The 18,200-nt window shown below is 43.1% G+C and overlaps 1 protein-coding gene across 4 annotated transcripts in view; it reads left to right on the plus strand.

Moving 5' to 3' along the window:
• LOC134160935 (urea transporter 2-like) overlaps window positions 1-18,200 on the plus strand; it is a 331,080-nt gene that overhangs the window by 303,744 nt on the left and 9,136 nt on the right. For 2 of the 4 annotated variants that reach the window (XM_062613401.1, XM_062613403.1), the window contains 2 exons: window positions 483-561; window positions 15,980-16,171. In XM_062613401.1, coding sequence (XP_062469385.1) covers window positions 16,006-16,171 — 166 coding nt within the window. In that variant the 5' untranslated portion in view covers window positions 483-561; window positions 15,980-16,005. The remainder of the gene's footprint in view (window positions 1-482; window positions 562-15,979; window positions 16,172-18,200) is intronic. The other 2 variants (XM_062613402.1, XM_062613404.1) reach the window with 1 other exon arrangement.

Below are 18,200 nucleotides of genomic sequence, written 5' to 3' on the forward strand. Positions count from 1 at the left end.
ACTGAAATCTGAGAAACTCTGGCTTTTGCATGAGACTTCTTGGATACTTAAACCTGCTGTGGGACACTTATTTGTGCTGGCCTGTCATCAGGTACTGCAGTCATGATTCAGACATAAGCTATAAATATTGCAGGAGGGACACTAGTTATAGTCAAGGTATGCTGCGGAACCAATAGCCGGTATCAGTGGACCTCTGGGTCCCAGTCTGAGCTGGCAGAAAGGAAAGGACTGACCCTCTCCATCCCACCACAGATAGGACCACCTGCAGCAGAAGGTTTAGCTGAGGGAGCTCGTACCACAAGCTCAACCCTAAGCTTGATGTGATGATGCATCAGAGCTGAGCCCTCCTTGGGATGCCCAATAGGCATCATGCTGTCTGCATAATGCTAGATGGGAGGCACCTCTTGCAATGCTGTGAAGGGGTTGCTAGGACAGAGGCAGAGGGTCAAGAATCTCTTTAATGCCCCACCTCTCTCCCTGAGGTCCTGTCCTGAGTTCCCAGCAGTGTGATTCCTGCTTAACTGCAGAAGGAAGGACTGGGTCCTGGAAATACTGAAGTAGGTAGGATGAAATTGAAGCATTTGGTCATTATGTCTACCCTGAAATGTATGGCTTCATTTTCCCTGTTGCGAAGCCTTCCTGCCTCTGGCTGCCATCAACACACCTCAGACTGCACACACACAGATTAGAAAATCACAAAAACTGTTAAATGTGCAGTTACAAGTATTCCCATAATTATAGGCATACACGTCAGCCTTAAGGGGTTTTGCCCTCAGGTTCCCCACCTGTAAAAGAGAAAACAAGGCATTTCACCTTTCCAAGGCTAGGACAGGGCTATTTTTAGAGTCAGATGAGGTCTTAAGCAATGGGATAAACATGAGATAAAAGAAGTCATATGCTGCAGGGAAAGTTGCTCTCTACTAACAAATTCCTGAAGGTTCCATTGCCATTGTTCAGTGACAGTGCTGAGATATCCGTACTCATATAAAGACTGCAATTCTACAAGCAGATTTGCTGATTGCCAAAGGCACGGTCTACAAACCAATCATTATTGTTATTCATATCAATTAGTTTTTAAGACTGATGAAAAGCCAAAAGATTCAGCTCAGTAGGTGGCCTGTCCCAGCAGCTGAGCCTCAGAGAACCATAGTGCAGTCATTCCATGTGTCCTCTGACTTCACTGGGGCTTCAGTAGGGATTTAATATCCTTGAGCCACACTAACCCTGGGGCTTTGGAGACAGATCCTGAGCTTCAAACAGCCCTGTGGGAACCAGAGTCCTCAGGCACCCACATATCTGCAGGAAAGCATGACCTTCAAGCAGGTCTGATAACATTCTTCCCTCTGCCTCCCTCATGTTCAGTTCAGTTAACAAGCAAGGCACTCTTCCATGTTTAGCTGGAAAGCCACGCAGAAGTGTTCTCTGAACAAGTCTCATCCCAGGACAACATCAGGCAGCAGCAGCTGCCAGCAGCACTGGAGCAGCTCAGCCATCTGCCGCTCAGTGCCTGTGCCATGGGATAGGAGTCAGGGACCAGCCGCTGCCAGGTTGGATGAGTGTTCTGGCAGGCTCAATGCAGGCTGCAGGATTCTCACTCGTCCTCCTCCTCGTGCACATCTCCAGCAAGTCAAAGGTGCCTCAAGTCATGACCTGGGTGTGTGTCTCAGTAAGCTCCAACATTAGCCAGGGTGCTTACAAGGCAGGAACAGCAGTTCCCAAGGTCCCCTTGCTCCATCCCACACATCTGGCTATAAATGATGGCCAAACTTCAAAACTAATTCCTTTTTCCAGATCCTTTCTTAAGCGTTTATAAATTTAAATACTTATCTCTCCCATTACCTCAACCAACCTGTTGATATGTCAATTGAGGAACATGTTGGCAAATTGGCTGCAAAAGTTTCTTCTCCTTCCCCTCCCATGTCCAAAACATACAATTACATCATCCTAAACTCATATAAACTCCCAACTGTGTTTATTTCAGAGCTGCAAAGCTGATTTGACTGATCAAATTGATACAAGGAAATGGAAACAAATTGCTTTACAGCCTCCAAATTTGCTTCTAGGGCCCAAACATCTTTCTTTGTGCCTCAGGCCTCAGCAATTCTCCACCAAATGGGTCTGAGCACAAGCCACACACATTAGTTCATTCTCACACAACTCTTTTAGGGCTTTACACACTCAGATTTTATGTTTTCCTTCTTTTAATTTCCAAATTCCTGGTTTTCTTTAATTATTCACATACTTACTAAAGCACCTTGCCAATGTCTGTTTAAAATGAATGGTGTCTTCTTATGGTCAGATTGATGGTACTGGGTCAGGCCAGAAAGCTATCTTACAACTTTTTTCCCCTAGTAAAAGCTATAATGAGAACTATGTGAATAAATGATTTATTTTTTTGTTGTTGTTGTTTAATGCTTGAACTGAAAAACTAAGGAAAAAAATACTATTGGATGACTCTCAAACTATTTCATTTTTCACAAAGGAATGAAAACAAGCACAAAACCACAATAAATGTTTTATTGCAGCATTTTTCTCCTTTGAAAAATTATCACTGAATTTAGCTAAAGTAGGCTTTAAAACATCCAGACTGTAACTATTTGATTTTCTCTCCCTGCATTTGATCGTTTTTATTTTCTTCTGACAAAGTATCCTGCTAAATACAGCTGTTATTGCTAGATGTGGAGTGACCTGAAACTGCTTTTTTAGCAATAAAATGCATCTTTCTCTCAAAAATTATTCTTCTTCATCCAGAGAGAGATCTAACATTTTCCTCTCTTGTAGAATAAAACTAAGTGATATGTTATTATTTCATGGGTCTTTTTTTCCATGATGCTCAAAAATCCTACCTAAAACCTTTCTTCTAGGTTCTGAGGTAGCTTCTGCTTTATCATCCCTAATGGCAAAAAGGGAAGAGACAGGAACCCACAGCACCCTGCCTACGAAGCAGTATTTACTCATGAGGGGACATGGAGATCAGCCATGGGATTTTGCTTATACTGTATGCATGGAAAATGTAAACCAAGTTCCAGAGGTGACATATCTAATGTCAAGGGCAACATTATTTATAGCATGTTTTTGTCATTGACTGTGTCACCATAGCATCTCTGCTCTTCTTAGAAACACAGGAAATCCCAGAGCAGCCTTGTGGAAAGATATTTTGGTCTGTAACAGGGACCCCTGGGTGCATGTTGACCCCACATCTAATGCTGACTTTGGCTCCAGATGAGGCATTCAGACTAAGGTATTCAAAGCAAGTGGAAGCAGCCCTTCGCTCTTCTCTTTGCAGCTGGCAAACTTCAGCCAAACCACTGGCTTTCCAATTCAACTTTTCATAACCCTCCAAACTAATCCCAACCTTTGCACTGGACTCAGTACAACTGGCAAATTTATATCATATGCCTCCTTATGCATCCTTTAGTCTCACAAACGCTATATTACTCAAGCACTGGTCATGGAGAAGGCACTCAAGGCCACACAAGCCTGAGAAAGAGTATGATATTTAAACAGGTTGATTGTAGTTAGCTATTTCCTGCACATAACTGGAAGCCTTCATTGAAACAAAATGTTTCATCTGAAGCATTACAATAGAACCTAGTGCTAAACCTAGCCTTGGTTATAGATAAGGCCTATTCCTCTGTGTGAAAATTTACAGTGAGTAAAACAAGCTGATGCAAACTATGTTTTCCTTCACCAACATGCCAAAGTTCAACTATAAGCTTGGATCTGCAAAGCATCTCTCAAAGCCTGTAAAAGTAACTTGAACAAAAATACAGTAAACGAGAAAGGCATAAAAGCACCAGAAGAAACCTGAGCTTAAGGTACTTGAATAAAGTGATACCAATATTCTCCATCACAAAACTTGCAAATTTGAAAATGACTGCAGCTCTGTAGGCACCAGTTTCATAGGCTGTCCCTAGTCTAAGTTAACCTGTGCCAGGAGTATGTACCGAACAAAGATTCAGAATAAGGCAACCAAATCAAGTGAGAGCAACACACAGCTTTCCTTCTCAGGGTTAATAAATTCAACCCTAACCATTATTCTACCATGATTCTTTTCATGTTCATAACCTCACCTGGACACTAGCTTCTTACATGGTCAAACTGCTCAGCAAAACTTAGAATAAGGCAAATTGTGAACAAAGCTGGCCTGAATAAACTCTAAAATTCCAATATTTTTAAATTAAAAAAAAAAAACCAAAACTTTAACAAACAATTTTAAATTCACAGAACCTGCCACTGTTTGCTTCCAAATCACTTCTGCACCTGCAACAAACCTTAAAACTCAGGCAATGCACACTGCTCAGCCTAAAGGTAACCCTCAATCTGGCTCACCCACCCAGCTGTCCGAGTGAACCTAGTGTTATTCACACACACAAATTGAAACTGGGGATATAGCACACAGAGACACCAATACCAATTTCCACCTCTTTCCACTTGAATAACTGTGAATTTCAGAAACTACGTACGACTTTGACTCTGCTTCCCTGTTTCACAGACCCTAACTCTGCTCTGCTCCCTAACTCCTAACTCCCTCCTTCCCTTTCCCCTGGTTGTGTCTAACACTGACCTAATCCTGGATTCCCAATCTTTATTCTCTGGAAGCCCAACCTGAAGACATCTCCAGCCTTTGACTGGCCTATTTACAACACTCACACTTGGAAATGAAACACAGAAGGTCTGACAAAATGCTCTTTCTTTTTTCCTCTTCCTTAGCTTTTCTCACAAGCATCAATGTTTCAGCTAAAATATATGGTGGAACAGACCATAGAGTCATTTATCCCCTGTACCATGGGCACTATCCCTATTCCAAATGTCAGCTATGGATTGGGCCCCAGCTCCCACCATAACCAAGAGAAACTAGAAAAAATGCCCTTAACATGAAAAATAAATCAATAATCAATGTGCTGTGTTGAATTTCATAAATCTTACCTGACCTTATTTATAAACCCATAATTCATTCATTCTTCAGAAAACAAAAGATAGATTCTGGTGTTTATTGAAGTCCTCAACCAGGAGCATGTTGGGAACCAAGACATAACATCACCTGCATCTGTGGGGAAGGCTGAACCACAGACAACATTTGACACAACTGAAGGCAGACTCAGCGTGAGCCAGAAATGTCCCCATTGCCCAACAAGCACACAGGGTACATGTACATCATGGTGCCCAGAATGGGTCATATAGAAAATTTAAACTACTGAAGACCTGATATATACCAGACCCTTAGGTATCCAAGTCAAGGCAGTGCAAGAAGGCACAAATAACCAAGACACTGGGATGAGATTCAGCAGTCAAAACAGTGAAGGTGAAAGTTATAAGAAAGAAAACAAGTCCTTTGATGAGAAACTCCCCTTGACCTGGCTTCAGTGTGTGCTTGAGCCCAGAACCCTCCCTTGTAAGAGTAAAGGGGGGGGATTCTCTGTCTCTGCTGTGCTCTGGGGAGACCCTCCCTGCAGTAATGCTTCAGCTCTCAGGCAACAACACAAGAGGGACATGGAGGTGTTGGAGTGAGGCCAGAGGAGGCCACAGAGATGCTGCAAGGGCTGGAGCAGCTCCGCTCTGGAGACAGGCTGAGAGAGCTGGGGTTGTTCAGCCTGGAGAAGAGAAGGCTCTTGAAGGGGAGACCTTAGAGCAGCTCCAGTCCCTAAAGCAGCTACAAGAAACCTAGAGAGGGGCTTTGGGCAAGGGCCTGTAAGGACAGGACAAGGGGAATGGCTTTAACCTGCCAGAGAGGAGACTGAGCTCAGCTCTTAGGCAGAAGCTCTTCCCTGTGATGGTGGTGAGGTGCTGGCACAGGGTGCCCCAAGAAGCTGTGTCTGCCCCATCTCTGGCAGTGTTCAAGGCCAGGCTGGACAGGGCTTGAAGCAACCTGGTCTAGTGGAAGGTAACCCTGCCAGTGGCAGGGGGCTGGAAGTGTGTGAGCTTTAGGGTCCCTTCCAACCCAAACCAGCCTGTGATTCTGTGAAGCCCGATATGAACAGAGCCACCAGAGCTCCAGCCTATATTGGGGGGGGCTATATTGATGGTCACCAAAGATCCAGGATGTCTGCTGAGCTGGCCAACACAACTTCTAGCATACACATGTTCTGGGGGTCCCCATAAACGAATCCTGTCCAGCCCAGTATACCAGGAAAATAAGAAATTGCACACTTGTTCTTTAACCTTTCAATGTTAAGCATGGGAGTTTATTTCAGATTCTTTCAGGGAAGGTACTCCTGGACCTTCTGACCAACCCAGGGAAAATTTTCCTGGTTTTTCTGCTAAAAGAGTGAAAATTGCTTTTGCCCCCCTCACATATTCTCCATTTAATAGCTTCACCACAGCAGTAAGAGTTCCTGGACCATGTGTCCCCACTTGTATTAGAATTAAGATTAAATTAATTTGTGCATGTCATCTGACCCACTTAGTCCTCAAATTTAATTTAAAAACTTTTTGAATTTCTGATAAATAATACCCACTTACAATTAGAAACATTATTTAATCATGTTTCCAGTGCTTTCAACCTTATTAGATTCTTGTCACAATTCTGTGTATGATTTGAGCAGCCTGCTTGGACACAAGTATGTTGGCCACCAAAATATGCCAAAGATATCTTGTGATGGCTGGAGTTATTTGATGTTTCAGTTCTATGATATTACAGTTCTTACAGCCTAGTAACAAAGCACCAGGGAGAAAAAATGTAGCCACAAAACAAAGAACTTCACAGACATGTGGAAATCTTAGGAGACAGCAGTTTTTCTCCTGAAAATCTTCAGTGCTAATCAGCCTCTAGTGATCTAGTTTTCAATTTTGCAACCACACTTTATCTGTCACTTGCTATTGCAGATATACAATACTGCATTTTTTCTAAAGATTAAATAAAAATTAAATATTTTTAAAGATCATAATTTTATAATTAATAGCCGTTTTAAATTTTTCTTCTTAGAGGTTTCTGTAATAGAGCAGGACTGTTCTGCACACCATTTTGAAATCCTCCGCAAAATAGCATTCCATTCTTTCACAAAGTTCTCAGGTTATAGATAGGCAATATAAAGTAGAGGTAAGGTACAGATGTGTCACCAGTGGAAGGTGGCACAGACCTGCCCGCTGATTCAGTAGCATGCAGAAACCTCACTTGCTCCTGCAGCAAGTAAATCCCACTTCCAAACATCACCAGAAACAGCTTTTATGCGCAACAGGATTGTGAATACAAACTCCTTTATGCTTCAACGTGCCCTATTTTTTCACGTTATTCTAGTCAGTAAGTCCCAGTGCTGTTAGCAACTTGGGAAATTTGGCCTGTCGTCTGCAATCTTTGAAGTGCAAGCTTCAGACTCATGAAGAACAGAGAGCAGAAGTGATGCCTGTATTTGCAGGTGTGCGAAGCTGCAGACTTCAAAGATTTTGTGTTTAGTCTGTGAAGCTTCTTAAAGATTGTCACCTGAGTTTCTCAAAAGCTGGCTGAAAATGCATCCATACGTCTAGATGAACATGTTTTTTGATCTAAGTGATAAAAACAACTGTTTTTCTACATGCAAACTTCTCTTTTGTAAATGTTTATGAACTGTGGGAAATTATGTCTCTGCCAAAATTTAAAATAAAGTAATTCAATGGGTTTGCTGTACATTTACCATTCATTATGCTCACTAACGTTGCAGAAATCCCAGTGGAGTTTTCAGGGAAGGTTCATGGTGTTGCAGTTACCAAGGAAACACATGATAAATTGTTGTTATCTAAAAAAGAAAATCCCCATTAATTTTATATTAAAGAGCAAGTGATGTGAACTATATGGAGAAATACCTTTACTGTTACCCTACTAAAATGCTGTATGTTTTGTTTCAAGATTTAACCAAATAGTGGCCCAGCTCTGACATTTTTATTCATTGTGAACAGCACCTACCACTTTATAGTTCACCATGCACTGTTAAAGGCAGTCCAATATTCAGCAGGGTCAGCCCAGGAATAGCAGACACTGTGTGATTGTTACTGCAGTTAAAACATTTACAGGCAAAGCTCTGTTAAGGTAAGCTAGCAAAAGCAGCAGTGTATTTCACACCAAAAGGAAGAGGTTTTGCCAACCCCCCCCCCCCCGTGGCTTGTGCAGGGCATCCAATCCTGGAAGAGTTTACAGGCTCAGCAACTGAAAAACTCTGTATAGTATAGGCAAGGTTTCCCAGTCTATGTCTACATTAAGTTTATTGCCTTTCAACTCAATTGTGTGCATACAAGTATTGCAGATCACTTTGGCCCTACAGATCAGTGGTGGAGCTATGGATATTCCAACCTTACCTAACCCCTTGGTTCTCCAGAGAGCAAGAACATTAGATAGCATCACCTAAGCAGCCACACAGAAAAGATACAAAACTGCAAAAAGAGGGTCAAAGTCCTCTTTGACCTCTGGCAGATCAGGTGGGCAGTTTAAGAAGTAATCATCACCTTCAATTACAATCTTTTAGAGGGAGTTGATATCCCTACTGTCTTTTAGTCAATCCCCAGTCTTTGAGATTGACCGCAAGAGCTGCTCCAATCTTACTGTGCCATGAATAGGCTGCCTAAAAGCACCTTTAGCAGAAGCTAAATTAAATCTGGCTTCTTCCTCACTAAAATGTCCTAAGGCGCGTTTCCTTGGCTGTCCTCTTTTTCACACCCACCCGTTACAGTATCTCAGCCAGGCAGAAGGTAGCTTCCAACAAAGAACAGTAACTTCTCTAGCTGCTCCAACCAGATTCACATTTGACTTCCCATGTCTGTCACACTCAAGCCTTGCAAGAGTAAGTCCCTGAATCACTATAGTGAGTAAAAAGGATTATTCTCATTTAAGAGGTCACCTCTGAATTGATGAGATGTTTAGTAGCTGAAATCCCCCAGTTTCCACTGTGAATTAACAAGAAAGTAGGGGTATCATCCAGTATTATTCCCACCTCTTTATTCTCTGTATTAAAGAAGGCTTTAGTTTCACTGGAGCTCATAGAATTATAGAATCAACTAGGTTGGTAAAGACCTTTATGATTATCAAGTCCATTTTAGGACATCTAAGCTTTGTACCACAGGAGAGGATCTTTAGAAATATTTCTGACAAACAAAGGCAGTATTATGGGTCAGGGCAATGTAGGAATTAATTTTTCCCTTCTGATGAGACAACGCAATGACTGGTTCTGAAAGTGAAGGCATGTAACTCATCATCAATGTGAAGGAGAAAGACAGAGGGTCATGTCAAAGTGAAAGTCAGGAAGATGGTGATACTACAGGGAAGGAATGACTGTCAAGACCAAAAAGACAGATGCTGTGCTAAAGGAGAAGTGACATGACAAAAGCTTAGGTCAGATGGATGAATAAAAAAATCAGGTTTCAGAAGACATCATACAGAAAGAACTTGCAAGGTTTAGACACAGACTGGATATGAGGCTCTGGACTGAACTGAAAGAGCAGCATAACTGCAGGTGGGTACGGGTGATGGCACAGAGAAACAGGAAAGAAGGTGGGAAATGAAAAGTGCACCCAGAACACTACTGGCAGGGATGTTCCTTGGCATGTCCACATACCCATCCAGCTCCAGGTCAGACAGGATAGCCATCTGAAAATGTCTCACACCCTGCCATCCTTTCTCTTGTAAGAAAATGCTGGTCCTGCTGATGGCGACATCTCTAAAGCCACAACACTCTGGGGCAGGGAGGGAAATTGGGTTCTCTCTGAAGGCAGGGCACAGACCCAACCCACCTTCTCTGCTCCCAGGTCACCTTGCTGGTTCCTTTGAACATCCAATGCCCGGTGTACTGTAATGGAAATGGGACACTACTTCAGCTAGATGTCTGACATAATGCAGCTTCACAATGTGGATCTAGGCTTATATAAAATCAGTGTCACCAAGCTGTAAAACAATGAAACAGAAGTTGCATTTTAGTCAGCTGGACTAAAAAGTTGACTTATTTTCTTTTTCCTCTCCTTATTTTTGCTTTTACTGGTCTATTTCTTAAACTCACTCCTAAAACAAGCAAACCTTTTTTTGTTTCCATTTGCAATGTTTTTTTTTAAAAAGAGAGTGAGAGAGACACAGACACACAAAGCCAAAAAGAAACAGAGAATCCAAGCTGAGAGGTATGTGTTATTGGACAAGTGTTTAATTTATGGAACTTGGCTGGCAGAACAAGAGTTTGAATTGTACTTCAATAAGTGGAGCTCTTAGAACAAATGTGGCTTGTAAAGTTCTTTTATAGTCTGCTTTGCTGAGCAGCCAGCACCTCATGGAAACCTTTGAAAAACATTCTGTTTAGAAGCAACAGTTTTTATATTTCATATTTTCTGTATTTGTTTTCCCCTCTGGTTTTATAACTGAAACCATACGCAGGAAAACAGGATTTTTGTGTCTTAAAATATCTACCTGGTCTGACTACTTTTATTATTAAAAAAACAGATATCATTTTGAAAATTCTTCATGTATTAGGCATTTGGTTCAAATATTAATGTGTCCTTGTTCGATACACCAGTCAGCTACAGCTTTCCCAGGTGACCTTGGGATAGTCACTTAGCTGTGATTTGTCACAGCTCTCCCTGTATGTACGTGGTGCAGCTGTGTGCATCAGAGCTGTCTGTCTTTCCCATTATAGACGGCAAACACAACAGAATTTAGGACATGATTCATCTGTGTAGGATAGGAGGGGATGAATCATGCTCTAGATCCATATATTGACCAGCTTTCCACTGGAAGTCAAGGCAAGCTGCTCAGATACAGACACTCACAGTGGAGATACCCATGTTTAACCTCATAAGCCCCATCTTAGCCTCTCTGTACCACTAAACGGATGAGACAGATCCCTCTGGAAGAAATCCATCCCATCCTGAGGATGACATCTGACATTCCAGGGTCAACTGCCCAGAGATCAAACCTATGACCTATGTTGACCACAGAGCATGCCAAAACTATAAACCTTTTAATGGCTACAAGGAGTCAAGATCAATCCCTCTCTACAAACATCATTTAGGAGATCCATGGTAAGGAAGTCAAACCCTCCTTCTCCACAGTTACGTACACAAATGTATATATCTATGTACACTCTGCATACAAGTGGTATCAGCACAACTTCTACCCAAGACACCAGAACAATCCATTAAATAAACTATGTGCATCCATTTAGTGGACTGGGAAAACTGATGTAACAGAGAGAAAAGAAGTACAAAAATGTTGCCTTAAAGCAAACAAGCATTGAATTACATACTACACAGACTGGGAAAGAAAGACACAGATACACTCCAAGACCACACTGTAAAAGCCAAGTATTTAAATAAGGATGCAAGAGTCATATTTAGCCCCATAAGTTAAACTGTCCTGGTTGCTAACTGTTGTGTGGTGGTTGTGTTCATACAGATATGACAGAGCTCTGGAATGTGGCTTCACTTAATGCCCGTGACAGGAAACAAGTTTATTTGAGCATTTCTTTCCTTTTAGGTGGATTTTTTTTTTTTTTTTTTTTTTTAATTTACTTTTCAGGTCTGTGTCTAAGGGTTTCATACCTATTTTCTGCAATTATGCTGCATTTAACCTCAGTGGCTGTTCTGAAATGCCCTGCTTTTAGTTGGTTTCAACGTCACAGGTTGATTCCTGGTAGAGCTTTGCTTGGTAAAGTCATTACGACTCAGCCAAGCATTGTGTCACCATCCCAAAGTTTTGCCCTCTAGCTGTACACTGTATTTCTTTTCTATTTCTTCATGGATTCTTATGAGAACAATGTGCTTTTACAAACTGTTTCTTCTCAAAGTCCTTGTGAGGCCACGTCCCTAGAAGGCAACCCTTTTCTGATCACTTCTATGCTTTCATACAGGAGGGAATAACTGACCAGGCTTAGCTTCAGAGCTTAGCCTTATCCTAGGCTAAAGACACAAACAACAGCCCTGTAGAAGAGCTGCCTCGAATATTATGCATCTCCCATCACCCTGCCCATACACCATCCCACTGTTCACATCCCACTTATGGGTTATTCTTTTTCACGAGGCCACCAGATCCCTGCAGGCTGCATGGGGTGTTAAGCTGTGAACATTTTCTCTAGCAGCACAAGTCAAAGAGAAACCCAGTGCTTACTCCTGGGGGCTTAAAAATACACAGCTTTGTTCTATCAGTACCCAGCACCTCAAAAGCGTGCAATAACAGCTGTCTGCTTGGGAGTGAGCAGCACAGGTAGGACTAGAGATAAGCCCTAACCACCAGGCATTACCATGCAGACTGATAAATGTTCTTAATGAGGAGGACAGCTCATTACAACACTGATGAATCAGTGTTTGCTGACAAAAGACCCTTTTCTCAAGGAATTCCCCATCAGCCCTAGGTGTGCTGTAAGTGATTCAGGCTCTCATTAGCCCTAATTAGATAATTGTTCAAATGATTTGTCTATTATTCATGGAGCCTCTACCACTGAGCACAAGCCTGTCAACTGATAGATGCTCTCTGCAAAGAAATGGTGTTTTTCCAGGGTAATGCCCCTGCAGCGATCACTGTGCCCATCAGGATCTTCTTTAGTTGTTGAAGCCCCTCAGGCCTCTCTTTTGTAAAGCCCCAAGATTCACCACTGTGGCAGTGTAGCTGATTTCGGCATCTTCATATCTCTTTTTTGCACTAGGTATTTCCCCCAAAAAATTTGGTAATTCTTCAGCCATTCTCCAGTCATGTCCCATGTTGCTTTCCCATCTGAGGGGGATGAGTGTACTCCCTTCAAGCAGAGATATAGTTCTCCTCCAATCCATTGGGAGAAAGCAAACAGGAATCATAAGAAGAGACTGTAATCTTTTTCTTAGCCTCAGAGCTTTGATGCCCTTCTTGATGTAGATTACAGGCCTGTTGCAGATGGCTCAGTGATTTAAAAGCACCAGCCTGGGACTCCAGATCCCGATCCCATAAACTTCAAGGTTAAACTTAGCAGAATCTCTCAGGCTGGAGTTTCTTTTGCCTGAAAATTGCTCTTCACAAGGCTCCCTTTGCAGCCTGTGGAAAGAGAGAAACATCCTTTATTTCACATTTCAAGTTGATATGTAAGAAAAGTGACGTGAATCACTCACTGATGATACTAGCCTCTCTGTATTGACTGCAGTGTTCTTACATGAGTACTTTGCACTTAAAACCTAAGGGTTAAATTCTGTGAGCAAGGACAAGAATTTTACAGATATACAGGTCCCACATTTCTATTTCAGAAGGAATTGAGCAGCGCAGCCTTTTAAAAGCAGGCTTCAGAAGCTCTGCAGTGATGTTTCTTCTTTGTAAAAGCCAACAGTAATTTCTCATGGTGAGGCTTGAAATGAGAGTGATCTTTTCAAGCACTGTGAAGACATAAAACCAGCCATTCTGTATTTATTCTCCCTGCTGGTAGCAGCTGTATTCTGGTGGTAGCCACTGTGGACAACAAAGGGGCCACTAACTTTACTGATGTGTCCCTGGGATGTGAGGATCCTAAGAGGTGCTCCTGTCTACTTCATGTGGATTCAGCACAGCTATCTGAGGCCTGCTCATAGAACCATAGAATAGTTACAGCTAGAAAGGACCTTAAGATCATCCAGTTACAACCCCCTTGCCATGGGCAGGGACACCTCACACTAGATCATGTCACCCAAGGCTCTGTCCAACCTGGCCTTGAACACTGCCAGGGATGGGGCAGCCACAGTTTCTCTGAGCAATCTGTGCCAGCGCCTCACCACCCTCACAGGGAAGAACTTCTTCCTTATATCTAACCTGAACTTCCCCTGTTTCAGTTTGAGCCCATCACTGGTTGTCCTATCAATACAGTCCCTTGAAACTCTTTGGAGAAGTCTTTTGGAAGGGACAGGAGCAAACAAACAAAATGTGCATCATTAAGCAGCTATCTCTGATACTAACCCCCCTCACTAAATAAGCTCTGGAGGCAAAGCAACCTCTGTGTCAGCCAGGTGCTAGGCTGGCGTGCTCTGGAATCTCTGCTTGTGCTGTTGATGTGTCCCTCCTAGAAAATACTGGATTTTTGGAACAGCATGTTGAGCTGTCAATGGGAAGAACAGGAACTTTCAGAAGGTAGTTCTGAGCTAAGACTTCCATCTGAAGGTGGCCAGAGCTACACTGACTACCAGGAAGCCCAGAGCAACAATACATCTTACACAGCTTATGGGGTAGATCCATACTCAAATACCTGGTTTTCCAGCAGAAGCTGGCCTCTTCTTACTTCAGAGAAAATTCCCACTACCGGACCACTGAGAATTTCCCCATCCTAGAGGACACATGGGAGGAAAAAAGGGACTTCTGTTCAGTGTACCTAAACCAGCCATAAAGAACTAGAGTCACTAAAGCTGCCTTGAACTGAAACCAGGGGTTGGACTTAGCTTCTAGCCAGAAACAGATGACAGACAGCAAAAGAAGAGGCACAACACACACACACACCCTTCTTTTTTTGTTCCTTGCTTGTTCCTGCACTGAGTGCAGCAACCTGGAAGCCTCCTTTCTAAGCCCCATGACACACTCACGAGCAAGGTTTTGGGGGTGCCTAGTCCTTGCACAATCACATTGTCTGCTTTAGACCATGCAATACCTTCTATAACCCTCCTTCCTCTTAGGATTAAGCAAGCTTGGGTTTAGGTTTTACAGTTCTACTTAACAACATCACTCTTCAGTGTGTCCAGCTGCAGGCTGATGCTGGTACGCCAAGGTCATCTCAAAGACTCTTGCTGCGGTAGGGGCAAGCTGCCAGCAGAGAGAGCCCAAGCACTAGGCAAGCGCTGTGCAATGTATTTGCAGGGCTGCACTCAGCGTTGTGCTGCCTGGGGTGAAAGGAAAATATCCTTTGCTGCTCAAGGACCTTGTTATTAGGGCTTTCACAGCCACGCGTATTTTTACCGTCCTCCTGTCAGTGTTCCTTTCTGCAAAACAGCCTTCCCACCAGCCAGGCATCCCTTCCCACCTTGTCCTGCTGCTGTTACAGGCTCTAACACCGAGAACCAGCCTCTTTGAGCTACCGAAAAGCAAGCTCCCACCGTATTCCACCATAAGGTGGTGCCCGTATTCCACGAAACACCAGACAAGCCCTTCACAACACACTCTGCTTTTGGGCAACACCCAGAAACGCAGTCACACTTCCCCAAAATCCTTGGAGCAAAGCAGCAGAGCTGCTGATGCCAGACTCCCTCAGAGAGCAGGGTGACATTATTGCAGGTGTACCCACAGTGTAGCTCACCAGCATGCAGTGTGGTGTGTTTTCTCTTAAGGGTTTATATCTTAACGGACAGAGCCCTGCAATTGTAATTGGGAGGTTAATAAACCCATACTTCTGCTGGATATTCACCTACTAACTAAAGAACACAGCACTAAGCCAAGGTGCTTATCTTTGTCTAAAGTCACATGTGAATGCTGATCTTATGTGAGTTTGCTGAGACTGTCTATGAAAAGCAGATGTGGAATGATGAGCATGGAAAAGCCAAAGATTTGCTGTGCTATATGAAGGCACCAGCTCAAAATGTCAAAGGGATACAGCTTCAGCCTCTCCTCTAGTATTTTCTTGTCTCCTGCTGTCTGCTACTGTACCGGCAATCTACATTGCTTCCCTCCAGCTCTCTGCTAGCCAAACATCAGCAGGATCTCCCCTCAGTAGCTGCCAACACCAGTTATCCTTGGCTAAGCAGCACTGGTCAGTATGTAGGTACCACTCAGTTGGTAAATGCTATATCTCCCATCCAATTAGCAGCTTGTCACAGACTGCATCAGGAGCTGGAGTGAGAATGGGGGCTGCAGGGCACCTATGCCACATTCTTCTTAACCCTGAAGCTCTGTGCCACAGCTCCATGGCAACAATGGGTTATTGCTTGGTCCTCATCCACAAGAAGACACAACAGTGCCCTGGGCAGCAGCACACACCACCCTCAACAGTAGTTCAGGCAGGTCCCTTCTCCATGAAAAAAACCTTTAAATAACTTTGAAAACTACATCACTGTGGGGCTCTAAAGTACAGCAGAGAGTTGCCAAAAGGTTTTTCTAACACGTGAGCTTTGTGATTTACAGTTACCTCTTAACACCACCCAACAGAGATGGAACTTGGTGAGGTTGTTGTGGCAGAACATCCCGGTGAGAAACAGCGTTACACAGAGCAGAAGTCAAACACCAAGGACCTGCTGGGGAGAAGCGGAAATTGGCTCTACCAAGTTTTTGGGTATCTCACAGGAGAAATGAAGGAGTGTGGAGAGTGGATGAAAAGTAAGTACAGGGATGTGACTGGGGTTCTCTGGCTGGGAAGATCTAGCTGGTAACAGCTAGTTGCTGGAGCACCAGATGAGGGGCTGCTTCATCCCCCTGAGGCAAAGCAGAGTCAGCATGGTCTGAGCTCACTGCAAACTTTTGGCCTTTTAACCCAAATCATTTCATGGGAAGAGAATCTCACTGCATCCTCTAAGCCATTACCATGTCTGCATGCATAATTCAGCATAGGCAAAAGATGTCTTTTACATTTTATCAGTTCTCTGTCATTAGTATCACATTCCTTATAGCAGTGCCTGGAATCACACATCAGGACTGGGGATATAGTCTTGTTTGTAAGTGCTTTGGATCAGCAGCTGTGTCCTTGTACCAAGTGTGGGCTGAAGATGGGGATGTGCCTGTGGATTGTGTGGGTAAAGGCTCTTGTATTATCAGCCTTGGGGGAGCAATAAGCACTGTGGGTGTTACAATGCTATTAAAATACAAAGCAAGTACTGATCCCAAAGGTTTACTGGCCAGACAGGAACAGCACATGAGCAGATGGTCCGCGTTACCCAGGATTATTAGGAATGCGGGGCTTTGAGAGACTATGTCAGTCTGTGGGTCCTCTGTCAAGGCTGGATTTGTTAGCGGTACAACTCCAGCAATGGGAGAGAAATAAGAGACAGCCACATACAGACAAGCTGTGCAGTGGCTGTCGTTGCTGGAGGAGGTGGGCTAAGATGCCTCAAGACTCTTCAGGAGCTCATCAGGCTGGCAGTGTGATCCCCAGCCACATGGAAGCATCTCCAACTGCTTTTTCGTTTCTCCAGTGGTCCACGCTTTGTAGAAAAGCTTTTCCTACTCAATGATCTGAAAACCTCAGGCCACTGCCCTCTGGTTCTGTTTGAATGTTTACAATAAATACTTGTTTCTAAAACCAGCCACATTGCTGATATATTTCATAGCTAAACAAAAAATATTAGTGAAAATTATTTTACACAATCCTGATCATTTTTATCTAAGGAACTCATTCCTCCCCAGTTGGCTTTCCAACAGCACACAGCCTGAGGGATGCTTGTGAAGCTATCCCTCAACTTCCTCTCCAGCCTCTTGGGAAGGCTTTTCCAGGGATGCTGAAGAGATGCTGAATGATACCTGCCCTTCAGAGATCCTCAATTTAAGCCACCCTCATCATAAAGCAAAACTTAAGCCTTGACTGTAAATACAAGACAAGGAAATAGAATAGAAAGGAGAGGGGGAGAGGGAAGACTTTAGGAATAATCATCGCCCAGATTCAAAAAGTAGTCTGGCACTTTATGCTGTGTCTAATTAACAATCTAAATTACTAGAATTAATTTAAAATATTTAAGATGTAAGCTGCATATATACACATTGCATTAACATTTTGTACATGCAAGCAGCTCCTCTTTCTTGTGCATTCTCTATAATGCAAAGCAGCACAAAAATGGTTACACCTTTCCCAGGAGCAGGCCAGAAAAAGACCTCAAGTCAATTTGCACTACAAGAGCCAGCAGCAAAAGTTATTCCAGTGCTACAAGACCCTCCTCTGCCCACAAATGTCATTAGGAGCACTGTACATAAATGCCCTCAGACAGGCTGCCCTCAGCCCATGCGTATCCTTTCTCCCCCTGCACTCACATGAGGTACCCAAGCTTGGTGCCCATTTGCTCTGACTGTGTTCAATAGTATTGTCTAAAGATCAATAGCTTTTTTCCATTTTGAAACATCTCTTTACCTTGATTACAGTCCAAGCTATAATAACTAATCCCTTAATTTAGGTTCTTTGGTTACATTTTAGACACGTCTGATGGTTTCACCTGATCTCCTATATACAGTATATCTCTATGTTCTGGGTTGCTGATTTTCCCTGAAACACCAAATTGTTTCCTTTCAATATTTCCCTATCTATGTACAAACTAGTTTCAGTCTGTGCCTAAGTCCCTCTCTGCGCTTGAATTATACACCAAAAAGTGCCTATCTCCTCATTAAATTTATAGCAGTATATTTAGTGATCTACCATGCAAGT

This window comes from Pezoporus occidentalis, unplaced genomic scaffold (assembly GCF_034315485.1).
Source record: "Pezoporus occidentalis ecotype Australia unplaced genomic scaffold, CSIRO_AGI_Poc_V1 ctg166, whole genome shotgun sequence".
NCBI classification, from domain to species: domain Eukaryota; kingdom Metazoa; phylum Chordata; class Aves; order Psittaciformes; family Psittacidae; genus Pezoporus; species Pezoporus occidentalis.